At 40.6% G+C, this 19,119-nt stretch overlaps 3 protein-coding genes across 11 annotated transcripts in view; 2 read left to right on the forward strand and 1 right to left on the reverse strand.

Moving 5' to 3' along the window:
- CRYZL1 (crystallin zeta like 1) overlaps positions 1 to 5,808 on the forward strand; it is a 35,757-nt gene extending 29,949 nt beyond the window's left edge. For 6 of the 8 annotated variants that reach the window (XM_041735060.1, XM_041735059.1, XM_041735058.1 and 3 more), the window contains 4 exons: positions 1,061 to 1,182; positions 2,040 to 2,145; positions 4,577 to 4,622; positions 5,483 to 5,808. In XM_041735060.1, the coding sequence (XP_041590994.1) occupies positions 1,061 to 1,182; positions 2,040 to 2,145; positions 4,577 to 4,622; positions 5,483 to 5,582 (374 nt within the window). In that variant the 3' untranslated portion in view covers positions 5,583 to 5,808. Of the gene's footprint in view, positions 1 to 1,060; positions 1,183 to 2,039; positions 2,146 to 4,572; positions 4,623 to 5,482 lie in introns of all 8 variants that reach the window. The other 2 variants (XM_041735061.1, XM_041735065.1) reach the window with 2 other exon arrangements.
- A 738-nt stretch (positions 5,809 to 6,546) lies between these two features.
- DONSON (DNA replication fork stabilization factor DONSON) lies at positions 6,547 to 17,683 on the forward strand. Its single transcript, XM_041735056.1, has 10 exons — positions 6,547 to 6,887; positions 7,523 to 7,603; positions 9,130 to 9,333; positions 10,508 to 10,686; positions 11,448 to 11,626; positions 12,853 to 12,934; positions 13,050 to 13,154; positions 13,618 to 13,816; positions 15,436 to 15,648; positions 16,720 to 17,683. The coding sequence occupies exons 1-10, from the start codon at positions 6,564 to 6,566 to the stop codon at positions 16,855 to 16,857; spliced, it is 1,704 nt and encodes a 567-aa protein (XP_041590990.1). The 5' UTR covers positions 6,547 to 6,563; the 3' UTR covers positions 16,858 to 17,683.
- The window catches only part of SON (SON DNA and RNA binding protein), a 32,714-nt gene continuing 31,269 nt past the window's right edge, over positions 17,675 to 19,119 (reverse strand). Inside the window, exon 12 of one of the 2 annotated variants that reach the window (XM_041735044.1) lies at positions 17,675 to 18,750. In XM_041735044.1, the coding sequence (XP_041590978.1) occupies positions 18,592 to 18,750 (159 nt within the window). In that variant the 3' untranslated portion in view covers positions 17,675 to 18,591. Of the gene's footprint in view, positions 18,804 to 19,119 lie in introns of both variants that reach the window. The other variant, XM_041735045.1, reaches the window with a different exon arrangement.

Below are 19,119 nucleotides of genomic sequence, written 5' to 3' on the forward strand. Positions count from 1 at the left end.
TGTTTTTAACATTTCTATTTAAACCGGAGCTTCTTGAATCCCATTGTAAACACTGTCTGGAAGAGAGAGCATGCTTACCTTTAACATACAGGCATTGGGGTTTAAATGTTTCTACGAAAATGAACATCATCTATTCTCAGGGGTTCCCAGATGATACACATTAGTTCAGCTCTCAGCCAGATACTTAGTTGTGCTGTGTCTGTCTGTCCTCTATTGGATGGCTGACTTCTGCAATCTCTATTTGGAAAAAAGCATGGAATTTTGTTCCGTTTTTACCTTCCTTGACCTTTTGTTATTTAACCAGTATCTATGTAACACCTAATCTGTACACACGTAGGTAGGGCCATTGCACAGAAAGCATAGGATTCACAAGCCTGCAAAGGGAGGCTTCATAGTTTGTTAAGATTTATCTTCTGTGATGAGAATCCTAGGAATACAACTGTGACCATTTTAACATGTTTCTTTTTAACCAGTATTTTCAGGACTTTAACTCAGAAAAATCACTTCTTGGCCTTTTGGCTAAGATCAAGTGTGAAATTAACTCAGAAAAATCTTTCAGTGGAAGTGACTGTGTATGTCACTAACTTTTCAAATATACATTTCAATAGTTATGTCAATGTGTGACTATCTTGAGTCTGTGGGTTCCTTAATCAGAAGTCAACTTTTCCCAAAGAATTAGTCAATGATATGATTAAAACTATCAATCTTAGTTATGTATTATGTTGTTGCCTTGCCTGGTTTTAAAATGAAAATAAACTTTTTGTCTTTTGTTATTTCACTTGTAATTGAATCTAGAGTAAATTTTATGACCAGTTTTAATGCAAAAAGTTTATTTTAAGGTGTCTGAATACATTGTTACTTTATTTCTTTCTAAGAAGAATGCTTCCTCATTCCTAACATTAAAAAGTAAAAGTAAAGAGGACTCAAAAAAGAAAAAAAAAAAAAGGTAAAGAGGACTAATTTGAAGAATAAAGAATAAATTTTTGCCCGATTACTATAAAATATATTTCTTGTCTCTCTCTCTCTCTCTCTTTCTTTTTTTAAACTATTCCCTTGTAAGTGAGATTATATAGTAAAGATGATGAACCAGCTGTAAAATTACAACTACTACCTCATAAACATGATATCATCACACTTCTTGGTGTTGGAGGCCATTGGGTAACAACAGAAGAAAACCTGCAGGTATTATCAGAAACAATAAACCATTACTATTACACTGACAGGATGTAATTAACAAAGAATAATGCCTAAGTCTTTTGAAGCAAGATGTGAAGAAATGATAAATTCTGAATTATACCTATTTCTAATGAAATGTAGCTTTCTTTTTTACTTTAGATACATGGTGGCCAAAATGTAGAAATAATGCCATTCAACCTTTATATAGTGGTTTGGAAGAAGTGACTTCTGAATTTTTTATTAGTATTTCTAGTAAGATTTTCTTTTCTCATAGTAACAAACATTGTTGGCATATACTTGGCAAAATATTTCTATAAAATTATAACAACTCCCCATTCACATTGGAATTTACTACAAATGTGTGTATATACATTACTCCCAAAGTTATATTTTTCAATAGTATTCAAGTTTTCTTATCATGGCTGATATGTAAATAACATAACTCTCATATATCAATTGCCACTGATTTTTTTACATCCTCATGAAGATAACTGGTAAGTAACAGGTAAAAATCTCACTCTGTCTCATACACGCATGCACATGCACACACACGTGCTCACACACAGCCAGGCACACGCTTATACAACATATACACACACATCCACACACATGCATGCGCACAAACTACCACTCCATCACCTCTACATAGGTCTTGCATCTGACCTTGCTCTTTTCATCGTTTTGGACAATGAATTAGAAAAGAAAACATTGCATTTTGCATATTGTTATTAAAGTTTGTATGCTGTTTGTGTGCTGTTTGTGATTTGGGTATTTGCATAGAAGTTTTTCTGGCTCAAGATATCAGTCATCTGTCTGCTATTAAACTCACAGTCATTGATGAGTTTCTGTATGTTCTGTCCAAGTTGGATCCTCCAGATAGCCATTGCCTTTTCCTCAAAGGAGCAACGGTGGCTTTCCTTAATGACGAAGTTTGGAATTTGTCAAATGTGCAACAGGGAAAATATCTTTATATCCTTTTTTATCTACTGACTTGAGTTTATGGCTTGAGATTTACCATGTACTCTCATTAAGTTCTTTAACAATGATGATTGATAATAATAATATAGCTAACTTTCATTGAGCATGCCAAACAGTGTTCCAAGTGCTTTGTAAGTATTAATTTATTTAAGCATTAAAATGGCCCTGTGAGGTGTAAGTACTATCATTATCCCTGTCTCACAGAAAGATTAATACGTGTCCCAGGATGCAACTAGAAAGGGGCAGGACAGGAATCACCCAAGCAGTCATACTGGTTCTGAATGGAAGATAAACCATAAGATACAAGGCACTATGAAAATTACACATCACTGTGAAAGGCTGCATCCTTAATCTAAGCTATGATGGTACTATTACATAAGACATTTCAGAATGCTCATCTGCATTAGAGAGCTTGTGAGGTGTTTTAAGATTAACAGAGCTAGAAAATCTTCATCAAATGAAAATGGGTTTGTTTGTTTGTTTTTTAAATGGAATTAATTCTAAGAAAAATCTGGTGAATGAAGCCAAATCATTCCAGTTTTGGTAAAAGCAATGAAATCTTCTCTTGAGAATGTGAAAGCAGTTCCAAAAGAATGATCCAAACCTCTTTAGAACAGGGTCAAACCTATAAATAAAACTTTTTTTTTCTAAGATAACTGTCTTAAAGGCAACTGTACTTGGTAAAAATTGTATTGGATGAAACATAAGTTCTTATTACTAAATAGAGTAAATCTGTATGCAAAGAAAGAAACTTGCCTTAGTTTGTCCACTATCATACTTTGCTTTTGTTAAATGTGTGTAGTTATGTACACATGATACTTAGAAAGGCCCACCTCCTCTACAAGAATGACAGAATTAATTCAGAACTTTCAAATAGGAGTTTTTAATTAGGACCCTGAATATGTTGAGTCACAAAAAGTACATTTCAGAACCAGAATATCCCCTTACTGTAGGGAATGTGTGAGTTTCAAGTATTTCTAAATATTTTTCTTTGAATTTGGAAAATCAATTTTTTAACGTTCTAAAAGAAATCCTTAGACTTCAGGTTTAAGCAACTTAACTGTCCACTAACATTGTAATTATCAAGAATATCATGAGAGGTTAACAATGAAGAATACCATGTGTTAACAGTAACACTAGATAGTGTTTCGAATCTTACATGTCAGGAGCTAGGCTGGCTCCTTTGCCTTTGTTACTTAATTTCCTCCATACACACACACACTCTTAGAGTTACTGTTGGCATTTTCAGTATTTTCACTTAAGAGAAGTAGAAAGAGAATTTGCAGTATGAGGTCCTCTTTAAGAAAATCTTTAAAATGGCTTATGTTCTGGGGCTCCTGGGTGGCTCGGTTGGTTAAACGTCTGCCTTCAGCTCAGGTCATGATCCCAGGGTTCTGGGATGGAGGCCCACATTGGGCTCCCTGCTCAGTGAGGTGTCTGCTTCTCCCTCTCCCTCTGCCCCCACCCATCCAATGCTTGCTCACTCTCTTTCTTGTGAATAAATAAAATCTTTTTTTTTTTTTTTAAGATTTATTTATTTATTCAGACAGAAAGAGAGAGAGAGGCAGAGACACAGGCAGAGAGAGAAGCAGGCTCCATGCAGGGAGCCCAACATGGGACTTGATCCCGGGTCTCCAGGATCACACCCCAGACTGCAGGCGGCGCTAAACCGCTGCACCACCAGGGCTGCCCTAAAATCTTTAAGATAAAAATAAAATGGCTTATGTTCGTACTTTCTAATTTACATTTTCTAATTCCTGAACTCTCAAGTTCCAAATCAGACTTCAGTCCTCACTTGTGCTAACCCCTCTCAATCAATTCAGACATGAGCCAGCTGCTGCTTATGATTTAACAGACCTTCTACTGGTTCTATGCCATATGTCATTCTCTAGTACTAGCAATTACATAGAGTCTCAATCCTAAAATTATAATTTCAATTAAATGACTAAATTTTTTTCTTAATTTTACACTATTTCTTGATTCTCTTAGTGACACAGTTAACTTTTCTGCCTACAAAATGAGCCAATTAGCGGCCAGTTTAGTACATAAATGTGCACCTAACATAAGAGATGCAAGTGCTAACATTTTTATCTAAAAATATCATAAATAGTGCTAAAAGGAAAACTTGACACCATAACACTTCTGCTTGTTTGGGATAACACGAGTCATTACTTAGGACTAGTCATTAGGCTTGCTGCTTCTGCCACTTGTCCTTAGAAGTTTAGGCTCTGTTATGTCTCCGCTTCTCTCAAATAAGTTCCCCATTTCCCTGTTTCCAAGGTAAACTTCACAGCTTACAGAATGTCTGTAACTTAAATTCTCAATTTCTGAGAGTGCTGAACTTAGATAGGTGACCTGCCTAACATCTTCCTTTTATTGACTGGTTTTGTTCGACTGCCACCTTAACAATCTTTCCAGCTACGTATCCTAAAAGATGTGATGGAGAAGCTATCAGCTGGAGTTTTTAGGTACGCTAAGTAATCAAATCGTTTATTTTCTATTCTCAAGGAGGTAAGCAAGCATTTCCACTTTCATTTCAGTTTTCACAGCATACCTGTTGCCTCCATAGGTTTTTTTTTTTTACTGTTTTTTTTAAATTTTTATTTATTTATGATAGTCAGAGAGAGAGAGACAGACAGAGGCAGAGACACAGGCAGAGGGAGAAGCAGGCTCCATGCACCGGGAGCCTGACGTGGGATTCGATCCCGGGTCTCCAGGATCGCGCCCTGGGCCAAAGGCAGGTGCCAAACTGCTGCGCCACCCAGGGATCCCAGGTTTTTTTTTTTAATTTGGATAAATAGCCGCTCTTTAATATTTGTCAAAGTGTATCTTGTGATACACCAATAAGTATTCCCTAAGAAGGGACCCATGAGTTCTCCTTAGTGCATTCCATACCATACCATACCACCTTTGCTTTTTTCATCACCTTTCCCAAGGCAACCTAAAATAACCTGTAGACTGAGAAGAGGCGAAAATGCAGTTTTGTTTTTTCAAGTTGGATCTGGGAGTGGATGAAGTTGGCAGTTTTCCCCTTCAAAACTTAACCACTTTTAACAATGGGAATACTAATGGACAAGTTTGTTTGCATTATTTAAAATAATAGGATTGGGGCACCTGGGTGGCTCAGGTCATGATATCCAGGTCCTGGGATGATGGAGTCTGCTTGTCCCCCTCCCTTTGCCTTTCCCAGTGCTCCTGCACGCTCTCTAAAAAATAAAATCTTTTAAAAAATAGTAGAATTGAACTATAGCAATTGTCAACTACCATCCTATTGTTCTACTCATCTTTGCCTTGACCTGACTTTTCTAATACTGTCATTCTTCCTCAGGCCTCAGTTGGATGAACCCATTCCATTGTATGAAGCGAAAGTTTCCATGGAAGTTGTTCAGAAAAATCCAGGAAGAAAAAAGCAAGTTGTTCAATTTTAATTTTGTTCTTTCTCAGACCTCAGTTGGATAAACCCCTTCCAGTACTCGAAGCCCGAGTTTCCTTGGAAATTGTTCAGAAAAGTCAAGGAAGATAAAAGCAGTGTCCGGTTTTCTAGGAGTCAAGATACTCAGAGTCATTTAACGTTTTTGAGAAGTTATTTGAAAAATTGTTGTACAAATGGTCAAGACAATTCCGTAATTAACATCTAAAGGGATTATTCCGAAATTACTTCTTGCTCGTTTCTACACATTCGCCTTTGTTCCAAAGTCCTTCCCATGAAGAAAACTGCTTTCGGCAGGAGCCGCTCTCCTGATAGGCCGTCGGTGTGGGCGTTACCGCCATCACCCTGTGCGCGCCGCGTCCTCCAAGCCTGCCTTCCGTGGCGAGCCTGAGTGCTTTCAAGCCTCAGAGGCTCTGGTCCATAGACACTAAAGTTTTTCCAAGCATTCATTTATGTCAGGGATCCCTCGGGATCCAGCAGGACCGCGGCCCAGCCTCGCCGGCGGGAGCGGCCGCGGGGGCGGGGCGGGGGGGGCGGGGCGGCTGCGCTCGCTCGGCTCCCGCCGGGTTCTCTCTTTTCGGTCCAGGGGACGGAGGCGCAGGTCCCCCGCCGGCTCTGGGCGCCCGCCGCGGCCGTCCGCAGGCTTAACCCCAGCGGCAGCCCAGTGTGACGTCGTCTCGGCCGGGGCCGGGGCCGGGGCTCGTGACGCCTCTGCTCCCGACCTACGGAGCGCTCAGCTCTCCCGGTGCCCCGGGCCGCGGGTTGCCCCGCCCCTCGGCGCCCACGGCCCGGCCACGACCCGGCCACGACCCGGCCACCGCCACCGCCACCGCCGGGGACCCGGCAGCAGCGCCCGGCAGCCGAGCCGACCGAGGGAGGGGCGGGGCTCGGGGCGGCCGACGTCGCTCGCCCGCGGGGGCGGGGCCACGTCGGGGGCGGGGCCGGGGCCGGCGCGCGCGGGAAGCGGCGGCCGCGCGTCATGGCCGTCTCGGTGCCCGGCTACTCGCCCGGCTTCAGGAAGCCTCCCGCTACTCTGCGGCTCCGACGGAAAAGGGCCCGCAGCCACGGGGCCGCCGCCGCGCCCGGGGAGCAGCCCGAGCCTGCGCCCCGCCGCGCCGCTCTGGCGGCCGGGCTGCTCCTGCGCCCCTTCCCGGCGGCGGGCGGCGGCGGCGGCGGCGGCGGCGGCGGCGGCCCCCCGGCAGCGGCCCGCAGGAACCCCTTCGCCCGCCTGGACAACCGGCCGCCGGCCTCCGCGGAGCCCCCCGACGGGCCGCCCCGCGGTCGGCAGGAGGCGCAGGCCCCGGTGAGTGTCTCGGGCCCGGCGGGCGGGCGCGGGGGCGGGGGCAGGGGGCGCGGACGCGGCCCGGAGCGTTGGGCGGGGCTGCCCCGAGGCTGCTCTCCTGTGGCGGGCGCCCCGCGGTCCGGCCCGGCCGGGGCCGCTCGGAGCCCCCGGGGGTCGGGGGTCGGGGGTCGGGGGTCAGGGCTCCGGGGGAGGGCGGCTCGTCCGCGGAGGCCGCTGTTGGGTGGGAAGACCCGAGACCCTCCTGCCCCGCACGGCCGCCGCCCTCGCGCTCGGGAATACTCCGGGTGGAGGAGTGTTGGGGATCCCTGGGTCCGAAATTCCTGGCAGGCAGTTCTTGCCCCAGAGCCTGTGGGTCCCTGGGCGTGAGACCTCCGCACCCGCCGTCGGACGCACGGATCCCCCCCCCTCACCCCCACCCCCCCCCTCACCCCCACCCCCACCCCCACCCCCACCCCCGGTTTTAGGAGTCAAGCCAGACGCGAAACTGGCGTGAAGCCGCGATCTGGTGATTTGCGTGTGAATTTCCTGCCCTGGGCATTTATTGAGGCACTTGGATGGCGGGGGAGGCGCTGGTGGTGGTTAACGCAAACTCCGGCATCGTTTGGGATTAAAAAGGACCATCGTTTTCCCCGCAGTTTGTAGATTCTAATCAAGAAAATGATTCGCTGTGGGAGGAGAAGTTTCCTGAAAGAACAGACGATACTGAATTACTGCAGGTAACAGTTTTCGATGTCAGTAGAAGGTGTAGTCTTAAGACCTAGACTTATACCTCAGAAGCATGTTTTTTGTTAACTCGTTGCTCGAGAGCGTGGAGGCAGTGGTCACCTCTGCCGGGTTGAAAAGATGCCATCGGCCGGCGGGAGCATGAGGTGCCTGACGTACAGCGCTGCGTACTGTAGATTCAGGTTGTCCTTCCTCCACCTGTTTTTGACACTCTCTCTCCGTGGGCGGTGACTCCAGCTCCTCTCTCCACACCCAACTGCTTTTTGAACTTCCTCTTTAGCTGAATCTTCAGACAAAATCCGCAAACTACCTCCACAGGTTGTGGCCTATCCCTGAACCTTGCAGACGCGGCCACAACAGCCGTCCTCTTGGTACCATCCCCCAGGTATTCCTGTTGTGCAGCTCGTCCTTAACAGGAACAGGCCAGAGGGCCAAGACCTTTCATATAAAGGGACGGCCTTCACAGGGTCTGTTACAGATAGTTCCCCCGCACCTGTTACTTGGTGTGTGTGATGTCACCTCAAACAATCATTGTAAATAAAGTGGAGAAAACGGCCTTGAAAGGACAGCAGAACAGTCTGGAAGGAAATTTTGAGATCAGGAAACATCTTTTTACATATGGCCTCCTCACAAGAGCCCTAAGTTACCTGCAGGAACCGCTTGGCCCTGGTTCCGGAGTTTGCAAGGCTTAAATGGTGCTCTTTATTTTTTTTATTTTATTTTTTTTTTTTAAATATTATGGTTTTTTTTTTTTTTTTTTTTTTTATTATTATTATTTATTTATGATAGTCACAGAGAGAGAGAGAGAGAGGCAGAGACACAGGCAGAGGGAGAAGCAGGCTCCATGCACCGGGAGCCCGACGCGGGACTCGATCCCGGGTCTCCAGGATCGCGCCCTGGGCCAAAGGCAGGCGCCAAACCACTGCGCCACCCAGGGATCCCCAAATGGTGCTCTTTAAAACAGTTGCAGGGGACCCTGGGTGGCCCAGTCGGTTTAGCGTTCAACTCCTGATTTTGGCTCAGGACCGTGAGCAGTGTCACAAGACAGAGCCTCAAATCAGGCTCCTCGCTCAGCAGGGAGTCAGCTTGAAGTTCTCTCCCTCTGCTCCTGCCTCCCCCCAATAAATAAATAAATAAATCATTTTTTAAAAATAATAAATTACTTGGAAGGTTTTTGCTTTGACAGTAAGATCAGTAGATTTTTTTTTTAAATTATGATTGTGGAAATAGTACATGCTTCTTGTAACTAAACTATGTATAAACTATAAGGTAAAAATGTGGCCCTCCACCACCACCACCTATAACAACAATAAATTCCCGCTTCCAGAGAAAACCACTGTCAACAGTTTACTGTAACTTTCTAGGGTGTTTCACAGTGTGTGGTGTATTTTCAGTGTTACTTATTATGCAGTTATAAGATTCTGACAATTCCGTGATCATGCAGGTTGATAAAATCTGTAGATTAAAAGGGAGGTTCTTTGGTACTCAACTAATTTTTGTGTCCTTTGTTTCCTAAAAGACTCCACAAGTATCATTCTCCGAATCTGATACTCCATCCTCAGAAAGTACTGAGTTACCTGTGGACTGGAGTATTAAAACTCGACTCCTTTTCACCTCTTCTCAACCCTTTACCTGGGCAGATCACTTGAAAGCACAAGAAGAGGCCCAAGGTGTCATCCAGCATTGTAGGGCAACAGAAGTTACTTTGCCTCAAAGTATACAGGTAATTCTGAAGGGAAGTTAGGTGTGTTTTAAAGTAACAAATTAATTGTAAAACGTACTTCTCTGCAAAATGTCACAAATATTTCCTTCTTCTAAAAAGTTTTTCTTCTAAAGTTTAAAGACACTAAGACTTGGGGGATTTTGTATTTCTTGCACTTCAATGCAGTTTTCTCTATCAGATTCAGTAACTGCCCATTAAATTTAAAGACCTGTCCTGAGGACTAATGTTAGAGGCAGAAATTGTTTGAACAAAACCGTTCTTCTCTAAATCCTTCTGAGAAAAAAATACAAGGGAGAAAAATGAAAAGCAATTGAATAGAATTGCAAAGGTAGATTGGTTATTCTTCTGGTTTTCTGATATAATGTATATTCTTTTTTTAATACATACTAATTCTTGCTACCTGTTTGATAGTGTTGTAAATACTGTAATAGAGTTAATGAGTTCTAGAATGGTTTTGGAGGAATGTAATTGCATTGCTGTCAAGCAACTCATCAACTCAAATTAGATTAAAAGTGATTACCTAAAAAAAGGCCTTGGGGAATCCCCAGGCGGCCCATCAGTTTAGCGCCTGACATTGGCTCAGGGTGTGATCCTGGATTCCCTGGATCGAGTCCCGCATTGGGCTCCCTGCATGGAGCCTGCTTCTCCCTCTGCCTGTGTCTCTGCCTCTCTCTCTCTCTCTCTCTCTCTCTGTGTGTGTGTGTGTGTGTATCTCATGAATAAATAAATAAATAAATAAAATTTTTAAAAAAAGAAGGCCCTGATACATCTTTTTTAATAAATCAGGTTGATTTATGATTCTCATTACTCATTTTTACTGGTTCCTGTTGAAACAGTTGTGAGGGGAGAGGGGTTGAACATAGTATTACTTACATGCAGTAAACATCTCTATCGCCCTACCCTTATGATAACTAAAATAGTCACTGTTCTCCGGAGAGAACAGGAGAGATGAGAGAATGTTCCCATCTGTATTTTAAGTCCTCCTTTTGATATGCTTTAAGATACAATAAAAGCTGGCAAGAATAAACTACATTTTAGCCGGTGTAACAGTTATGAATACTTTTCTATAGGAAACAGTAAAGGTTCTTAGAATAAGTGGCATATTCAGTGCTTTTTGATGAAATTTTATACTTCTAATGTGGCAAAAACTTCCAATATCATCTCTGGATTTTAGGATCCCAGACTCTCCACTCAGCTCCGTTGTGCCTTTCAGCAGAGCCTAATCTATTGGTTGCACCCTGCCTTTCCCTGGCTACCACTGTTCCCTCGCATTGGAGCTGATAGAAAAATGGCTGGAAAGATAAGCCCTTGGTCAAATGATGAAACCTTGCAACACATTTTAATGAGTGACTGGTAAGATTATTAAAAATTTGTACATCCCAGTAGTGTATTTTCATTGTAATCAGTATTCTTATTTACAATGTGGAAGTGTATACTGGTAAAAGGTTCTCTGTGTTCCTCTGAATTATTTTTTCTAAGCTGTTAATAATCGATATTTAAATTGTTTACTTTTTTTTACTCTTATTCACTCTTTATGCAATTGTGGAATTATGTATAAGTGTTACATAAATATATACATTCTTTTATGTTATTTCATCTCAGTGGCTGCTTCCTTTCTCATCAGCAGAAGCTGCTCAGAGAAAAGTCAGCAACCAGTTATCAATTAAGATTTGTTTGGTTTCTTTTTAATTTTTTTTTAAAGGTTTCATTTATTTATTCATGAGAGACAGAGAGAGAGGCGCAGAGACCTAGGCAGAGGGAGAAGCAGGCCCCATTCAGGGAGTGCAATGTGGGACTTGATCGTGGGTCTCCAGGATCACACCCTGGGCTGAAGGCAGCGCTAAACCGCTGAGCCACCGGGGCTGCCCCAATTAAGATTTATTTAAAGAAAACATGATTAGTGTTTAAGCGGTAAACACTGTGGGTCCCATGACCAATTTTAGTCCTTTAAGAGCCAAGTTATGTATGTAGTAGAAAAAGTTCAAACCATTATCTATAATATTTGTGTTGTGTTTTTATTCAAATGAGTATCAAACTGAATCATAAAAAAACTAAATTTTAGTTGTTAAGCTAAATGTGTAGTAATGCCTAAAGAAAATCTTGCTACTTCATAGGTCTGTGAGCTTCACTTCTCTCTATAATCTACTGAAGACAAAGCTTTGCCCATATTTCTACGTTTGTACCTATCAGTTTACGATCTTGTTCCGAGCGGCAGGATTAGCAGGAAATGATGTAATCACAGCTCTCATCTCTCCTACAACTAGAGGCATAAGAGAAGCTATGAAAAATGAAGGTAAAACCATAGGCTTAAAATGATTTATTTTTTATTTATCCCGTTATTTCATCAACGGGAGCATAGTTGATTATTGTGATGTCAACATGCTGGTGTAGTTAAAAGGAATTAAGTGGTTTCATCATTGAGCTGTTTTGCTAATTCAATGAATATTTGAGTGTCTACTATGTGCCAGTTGCTCTGGTGCTGAGACCATAGAGAGAGACCAAATACACATATCCTTGAACCCCACAGAACTTGTAGTTGATTTGACGGTAAGGAGGATCCATTCCATTCATCCAGTGAGCATTTATTGGCACCTTTGTTCTATACAGTGTTCTAGTCCCTAGAAATACAGCAGTGACAGAAGTAGACAAAATCCCTACTCTCGTAGAGCTTATGTAATTTGTTAAAGGAGAATGTTATATTGTTAACAAAAGAAATATAAAAATTTGGAACAGTGTATGTAGTTGATGCAATTTTTTCATTTTCCTTAAAAAAATCTGGAAGAGTATTACAAAATTAATACGGCTACCCCATAGTGGCCAATGGTCATGAGACAGAATTCTGCTTTGTTCTTTTATGTGCTTTTATGATTGAGTAATTTCTTTTGTAATAAAAAACTGATTTAAGCATTAAAAAAAAAAAAGTATAGTAAGCACTTTCCTTAGAAGCTAAAGTTTGAATTGTCTTTTTACCAATTGAATTGCCTTTTACCAGTTTTACCTATATTTTTTAAGAAATGCCTTCTTTATTTGTGATTTGTGATTAATTTGTGATTTTATTTTTTCCCAGCAGTGATTTAAGCTGTCCCTTAATGCACAGCTTTCTTTAAGTTTAATGGTGTTCCCTTCTTTGATCTGATAAACATATTGAGCTGGAAAGTTCCCATCTGAATGTACTTGTCTAGAAATTCCTACCCCCTTTTAATAACATAATTTTCAAACTGGGCCAACCATTGATGATCACAGATCTATTTAATCAGCACTACAGGAAAGAGTACCACATGTAGTGGGGGAGTATTCATTGTTTCCTGAACCTTTTGTGTAAAAGAGGAGGAGGAGGAGGGGTGTGTGTGTGTGTGTGTGTGGTGGGCTACTGTCAAGAAAGCTTGAAAGCTGTTGCCTTAATAGATCCACGTGTAAAAGCTCAAATCTTCAGATTTCATACTCTGTAAAAGTAGGACACACTTGTTCTTTTAGAGTATATTAAAGGAAACTCAGTTATATTTTTCTTTTCTCACGTAGGTATTGAATTTTCTCTGCCGCTAATAAAAGAAAATGGCCATGAGAAGAAAAAGGCATCTGGAACAAGCCTGGGACATGGAGAGTATGTGATTAAAACCACCTTTTACGTCACGTAGGGACTTACGGTCTCAGTGAAGTAGTTTTGTAGAGGAAACCGTTTGATGAAATGGAAACTCTTAACTATAACAATTTTCTAGGGAACAAGTAATCAGTGATGAGGATGAAGATGAGAGCTTTTCCTGGCTGGAAGAGATGGGTGTGCAAGATAAAATTAAAAAACCAGACATACTCTCTATCAAGCTGTATCCTTTCCGTTGTGTTAACTAGAATTGATTTTCATTGAATTTAGTGAGCTGTGTAATATTGACAGTTTTATTTGTAATCTTAAATTGTCTTAAGATCATATTTAAACTAATTCTCCATCATAATTCTCCATCATTCTCTAAAAAAACAGACTAAGTACCAGTAAACTATGAACAATTACTGCTAAAGTTTTTTTTTTAATGGAAACATTCCATATAGAGTATGTTTTCAACTAGAGAAGAAATTCGTTTTCTTTAGGAGTCAACTTCTAGCAAATTCAGTGGTCAAAGAGAAATCATTTTGATTTAAGCAGATGTGTTATAATTGCAGCAGAGTGGGGTAGAAAGAGCACTTCCAGTTCACAATGGGAAAAAAGGGTCCCAGGTGATTCAGAATCAAGATGATGGCTTTTCTCATTAGCATGGGATTTTAATTTGCAAGTTCCTTGATTGTCATTTTCAGACGAAAAGAGAAACACGAAGTGCAAATGGATCACAGACCTGAGTCTATTGTGTTGGTGAAGGGAATGAATACCCTTACATTGCTGAATTTCTTGATCAACTCTAAGAGTTTAATTGCTAGTTCAGGTCCGCAGGCAGGACTTCCACCAACCCTCTTATCACCTGTAGCTTTCCGAGGTGCCACAATGCAAATGCTTAAGGTAATGAAAAGGAAAAAAGAAAAAAATCTACCCTAATCCTCATAAGTAAGCTTTTTAAGAAGAAATCAAGAACAAATTCTTGATTTGTTTTTAATAACTCCTACCATTTTACATGGTGCATATTTTGTTTTTGCTTTCCTCCCAATAAAAAAAATGTTGATATAAAGGTATATCAAATTATATGAGAACATTCATTATATGAAATGTTTTATTTGAATTATATAAAAGTAATTTTTTCTAACTGAATAAATCTGATTGGCAACAAAAGCATTTTGGTGTTAGTCTTTTTTGCCATTTGGAAAAGCTGCTTTAATCTCATTTTGTCATTTCGTAAGCAATGAAAGAACCTAGCTAAGATTAGAGATCTCAAAACCTAAATCCTGGATAGCTGAAAAGAATAGCTGTATATCCATATCGTTGAAAAAAACTTAACAGATGTAAATACAAATACATTGTGAATGTTACTAACAAAAGATTTTAAGATTTTATTTATTCAAAAGAGACACAGAGAGAGGCAGAGACACAGGCAGAGGGAGAAGCAGTTTCCTCACAGGGAGCCTGACATGGGACTCGATCCCCAAACTGGGATCACACCCTGAGCCAAAGGCAGGCGCTCAACCACTGAGCCACCCAGGCATTCCGAATTTGTATTTTTTTAAAAAATAGAATTTATTTTTATATTTATTTTCCCAGTATTCTGCATTGAAAATGTATTACTGAATTGGGAAGGGAGATGGGCAAAAGGGTTAAAGGGGATTGGGAAGTATGTGCTTCCAGTTACGGAATAGAGTAAGTCATGGGATGGAAGGCCCAGTGCAGGGAATATAGTCCGTGATACTATAACAATATGGTGGCCGATGGTAGCTACATTTGTGAGCAGAGCATAATGTTTAGAGTTGTAGAATCGCTGTCCTATACCTGAAACTAATGTAACTGTAACATGTGTCAACTCTACTTCCATTAAAAAAATCTTAATAGGGAAGCCTGGGTGGCTCAGTTGTCAAGCATCTGACTCTTGACCTCAGCTCAGGTCTTGATCCCAGGATTGTGAGTTCAGGCCCCAGAAAAGCTTTGTTTTGTTTATTAAAGGTTTTATTTATTTATGAAAGACCCAGAAAAATGTGGGGACAAGGGCAAAGGGAGAAGCAGGCTCCACGCAGGGAGCCCGACATGGGACTCAATCCCGGGACTCCAGGATCACACCCTGGGTCAAAAGCAGATGCTCAACCGCTGAGCCACCCAGGTGTACCTGTTGTTTGTTTGTTTTCCTAAGTAAAAAAGCATACTACTAAATTAGGATACTATATGAAAAATTATATTCTCTAGAATATGCTTAAACTGAGTCATAACTTGGAGATGTGCTACAGATGGAGAATTAACATTTTTACTCATAGCATTCTTTTGATGTCTTACGAACTACCTTATGCTATTATGCTCACAAGTATAGTTCCTGCCACCATACAGTGCTATTATAGTACCACTGGCTACGGTCCCTCTATGTTGTACCTTTTAGTCCATAACTAGTAAAGAGGAAAACCCAAATGAAGTTACTGAACAAGTCTTTAGGGACAAAAGCTTGAGAGACGGTGACAGTAATTTTTCTTTAAATTTTCTTGAAGGCAAGAAGTGTAAATGTGAAGACACAAGCTGTTTCTGGATACAAAGATCAATTTAGTTTGGAGATTACGGGTCCTATCATGCCTCATTCTCTACATTCAGTAACCATGCTACTCAGATCTTCACAGAATGGGTCATTTTCTGCTGGACTATATACACATGAGCCAACTGCTGTATTTAATATCTGCCTGCCAGTGAATAAAGTACTGGATAAGGTAAGTAGACAGCTGTTAGCGTAGCTCACTGTAGCTAGTTTCCTCGGGTGGAAGAAAGAAGTGATTTATAGAGTCAAACTTGTGTCTGACTTACCATTAAACTGTACTATTTGGAAAAAAAAAAAAAACTGTACTATTTGGGATCCCTGGGTGGCTTAGCGGTTTAAGTGCCTGCCTTCCGCCCAGGGCGTGATCCTGGAGTCCTAGGATCACCTTCCGCTTCAGGCTCCCTACGTGGAGCCTGCTTCTGTCTCTGCCTCTCATGAATAAATAAAATCTTTTTTTTTTTAAAGATTTTATTTATTTATTCATGAGAGACACAGAGAAACAGAGACATAGGCAGAGGGAGAAGCAGGCTCCACATGGGGAGCCCGATGTGGGACTCGATCCCCAGGACTCCAGCATCACGCCCCGAGCCGGAAGGCAGACGCTTAACCGCTGAGCCACCCAGGCGTCCCTAAAATCTTTTAAAAAATAAATAAAAAATAAACTGTACTATTTAACTGCCAATCCTAAAATGAAGGGGTAAGATTTGGGTTTTTTGAGATAAATTTTTATGAATTTAGATTGTACTCCGCAACGACTATAGAATTTCCCAAACAAAAAGGCAAATTGTTTATATGGCCATCTCAGATCCAGAATAGTACCAGATTCCTTTATTATAAACTATGGGTATTTTATCAGTATTTGCCTTTAATTTTGGATATAGTTAGGTTTCTATTTTTTATTTACAGGTTATAATTAAAACCTTTAAAATTGCCTCATGCTTTTATCATCTGCCAGACGTCTAAAAATAACCAAAATTATTTGTGAATGCTATTGTATGTGAAAACTTTTAGGGTCAACTTCTATGGATAATGAACTGCCTTTGCCTTATGAACGTGATTAAGGCAGGTGTTTGTCAAAGTTCCCATGGTAATTACTAAAATTTGACTCTGTTGGTAGAGCATGCGACTCGATCTCAGAGTTCAAGTCCCACATTGGGTGTAAAGATTACCAAAAAAAAAAAAAAAAAGTCAGTGTTCAGAGACTGATACACTTTTTAACTTACTTGAATACAAATTTCCACAGGAAACTGTTCTTGAGGAGCTTGCTAACTGTGGATTGCACCCTAAGACTCTGGATCAACTTAGTCAAACACCAATACTGGGAAAATCATCTTTAAGACATGTGGAAATGAATGACTACGTTTATAATTGGAGATCCTGAACACCAAAGTAAGCCTAAAAGGAATCTTTGAGGAAAAAGCCTTCTAGCAAGGAAATTCAAGATTCTTATACCTTTGGCTCTAAAGTTCATTTTGGAAGTTAAATGAATCTAACTAACTTTAACATATTCAACTGTTGATAAATATTAACCTTTTACGTTAATTTTTACATGTGTTAAGCAGTAGGATCAAGGTTTTAAATCAACATTTACTATTCTGATTAGATATGAAGAGAACTCCCAACTTTTTAAAAATATAAGTAACTTGAGACTTCCAGACCTTTACAACCTAATTATAAATCAAGTAGAAAACTGAACGTCATGAATGTCAGTTTCTCCTTGCAAATGGGAAATTGAAACTAAATTACGATCAATTATCTCCTGGTATTGTGACTGATGGCATCAGGGCAAAATTATATTTGACAATTCACCTATCCTACTACGGAGGTTCTAGCTTTATAAAGATACAAATGTAGACAGGATCTGCTGAGCTGATTGTTACTGTATCTACCATAGTTGCTGCTTTCCTTCTGATTTATGATTCCTTTATTCTCAAATATATTAAATTTGGTTTTTTGATGCATGTTAATTCAGATAAGGGTATTTTGTATTCCACATAGAATAGGTTAATAATTGTATGCTCAGCTATCATGGTAAAGTAGTATTTAATGTCCCTGGGGTGTGTGTGTGTGTGTGAGAGAGAGAGAGAGATTCAAATTTTCTTAACAATAAAAGTGCTTAGAAACCAAAAGTATTGGGTAAAGAAATGACAGTAATGAAGTATGTGTTCACTTTATGATCCAGAAAATAAAACACCACATTTATTCCAGAGAAGTTTATATTTGGGCCTTAAGCTTTTGAAAATAAAGTTTAGAGACATAGCATTATGAATACCACTGTAATACACATGAAATATTCTATCAGACCCTAAAAATTAACATAAACTTAAACTTTCTCATAGTCAACAAAATAGTGGCTGGGTGCCGATTTTATTAGATAAGTTGGTTACAGCATTTTAATTATCATTTAACGTCTATCTAGGTGTAGCTGAAATTCAAAATGCACATCAAAGTAAAACTATATCACAACTCAATGCCATACTAAATGTACTTGGCCTCTGCAGTAGAATTCTAATCAGACTTCATTTTGACTCCCTTCTCATGGCCCAAGTGGCTTTGATGGGAACGCAGGACTTAGTGCAGATCATCACACAACATACCACTCTTTTTTTTTTTTTTTAGAACCTCTACAAAATTTTAAGGGGAGATGGTGGCATTAGCCCTGTGGAACAGATCTTGCTTGATTACCTCAATAACACTGGCCCAGTATCTGTCCAGCAGAACCCATTGTGAACTAGTACAAGGTGCACAGCCCTTCACTGATTACAGGCAAGTGTTACAGCAGCCTAGCCATAAGGAAGGGAGGTTACATCATAGTACAAAATACAGTATAAAAGCGTTATTTAACATTCCACACTGAAGATTACGGATGCCTTCAAACAATCGTTTGGATGTTAGCCACTTAAACAAATACATCACTAAGGTAAACAATATAAACATACCAAAACCCTGTATGGTTAAATACAATTTCCATGGTACAAAAATCAAAGCCTGGAGATGTTTGTACAGATTGCTTTTTACACAATGTCTTAAATTGCCAAATATTTACAACATTAAAGAGGAAATACATTTTGATGCAGAGTAAAATTATCTGAAATGATTAATATAAAACCTCAATCTATCTACGTGAGGCACTCCTGAAGCAAGTGGCATTAGCCATGAGGTCCTTTGGTACAAGGCCCATTGCTTGAAGAACCACAGTAGCTGCTGTGGCTTTAGCATGCTTCTTATTAGGGCTGGCAAAGCTGGGCTGGTAAGCGCTTCCATTTATCAATACCTATTCAAGAAAAACATACAATTGGGCTGGTAAGGGCTTCCATTTCTCAATACCTATTCAAGAAAAACATACAATAAGAACAGCATCAAACTTTAATATCTATTAGCTTTGTATTTTTCACTAAATGCTAGAAAAATAACTTACAGAAATATAAAACCCACACTATGTAAGTCAAATTAATCTCAACCCAGGAGAAGCAAATCATTTGGGAAAAGGGACTGCAAATTAAGAGCAGGTCTCCAAATGGGCGGGAAGGAGAAAACCCTGATAAAACTAATTTCCCAAGTTCGCTGGAAAATGTCAACAAATTGTTCACCAGATTTTGCCCACCTCTTTCCCTCCAGCATTTTTTAAAACTAGGACATTAAC

Source organism: Vulpes lagopus, chromosome 20 (genome assembly GCF_018345385.1).
Source record: "Vulpes lagopus strain Blue_001 chromosome 20, ASM1834538v1, whole genome shotgun sequence".
Taxonomy (NCBI): Eukaryota; Metazoa; Chordata; class Mammalia; order Carnivora; family Canidae; genus Vulpes; species Vulpes lagopus.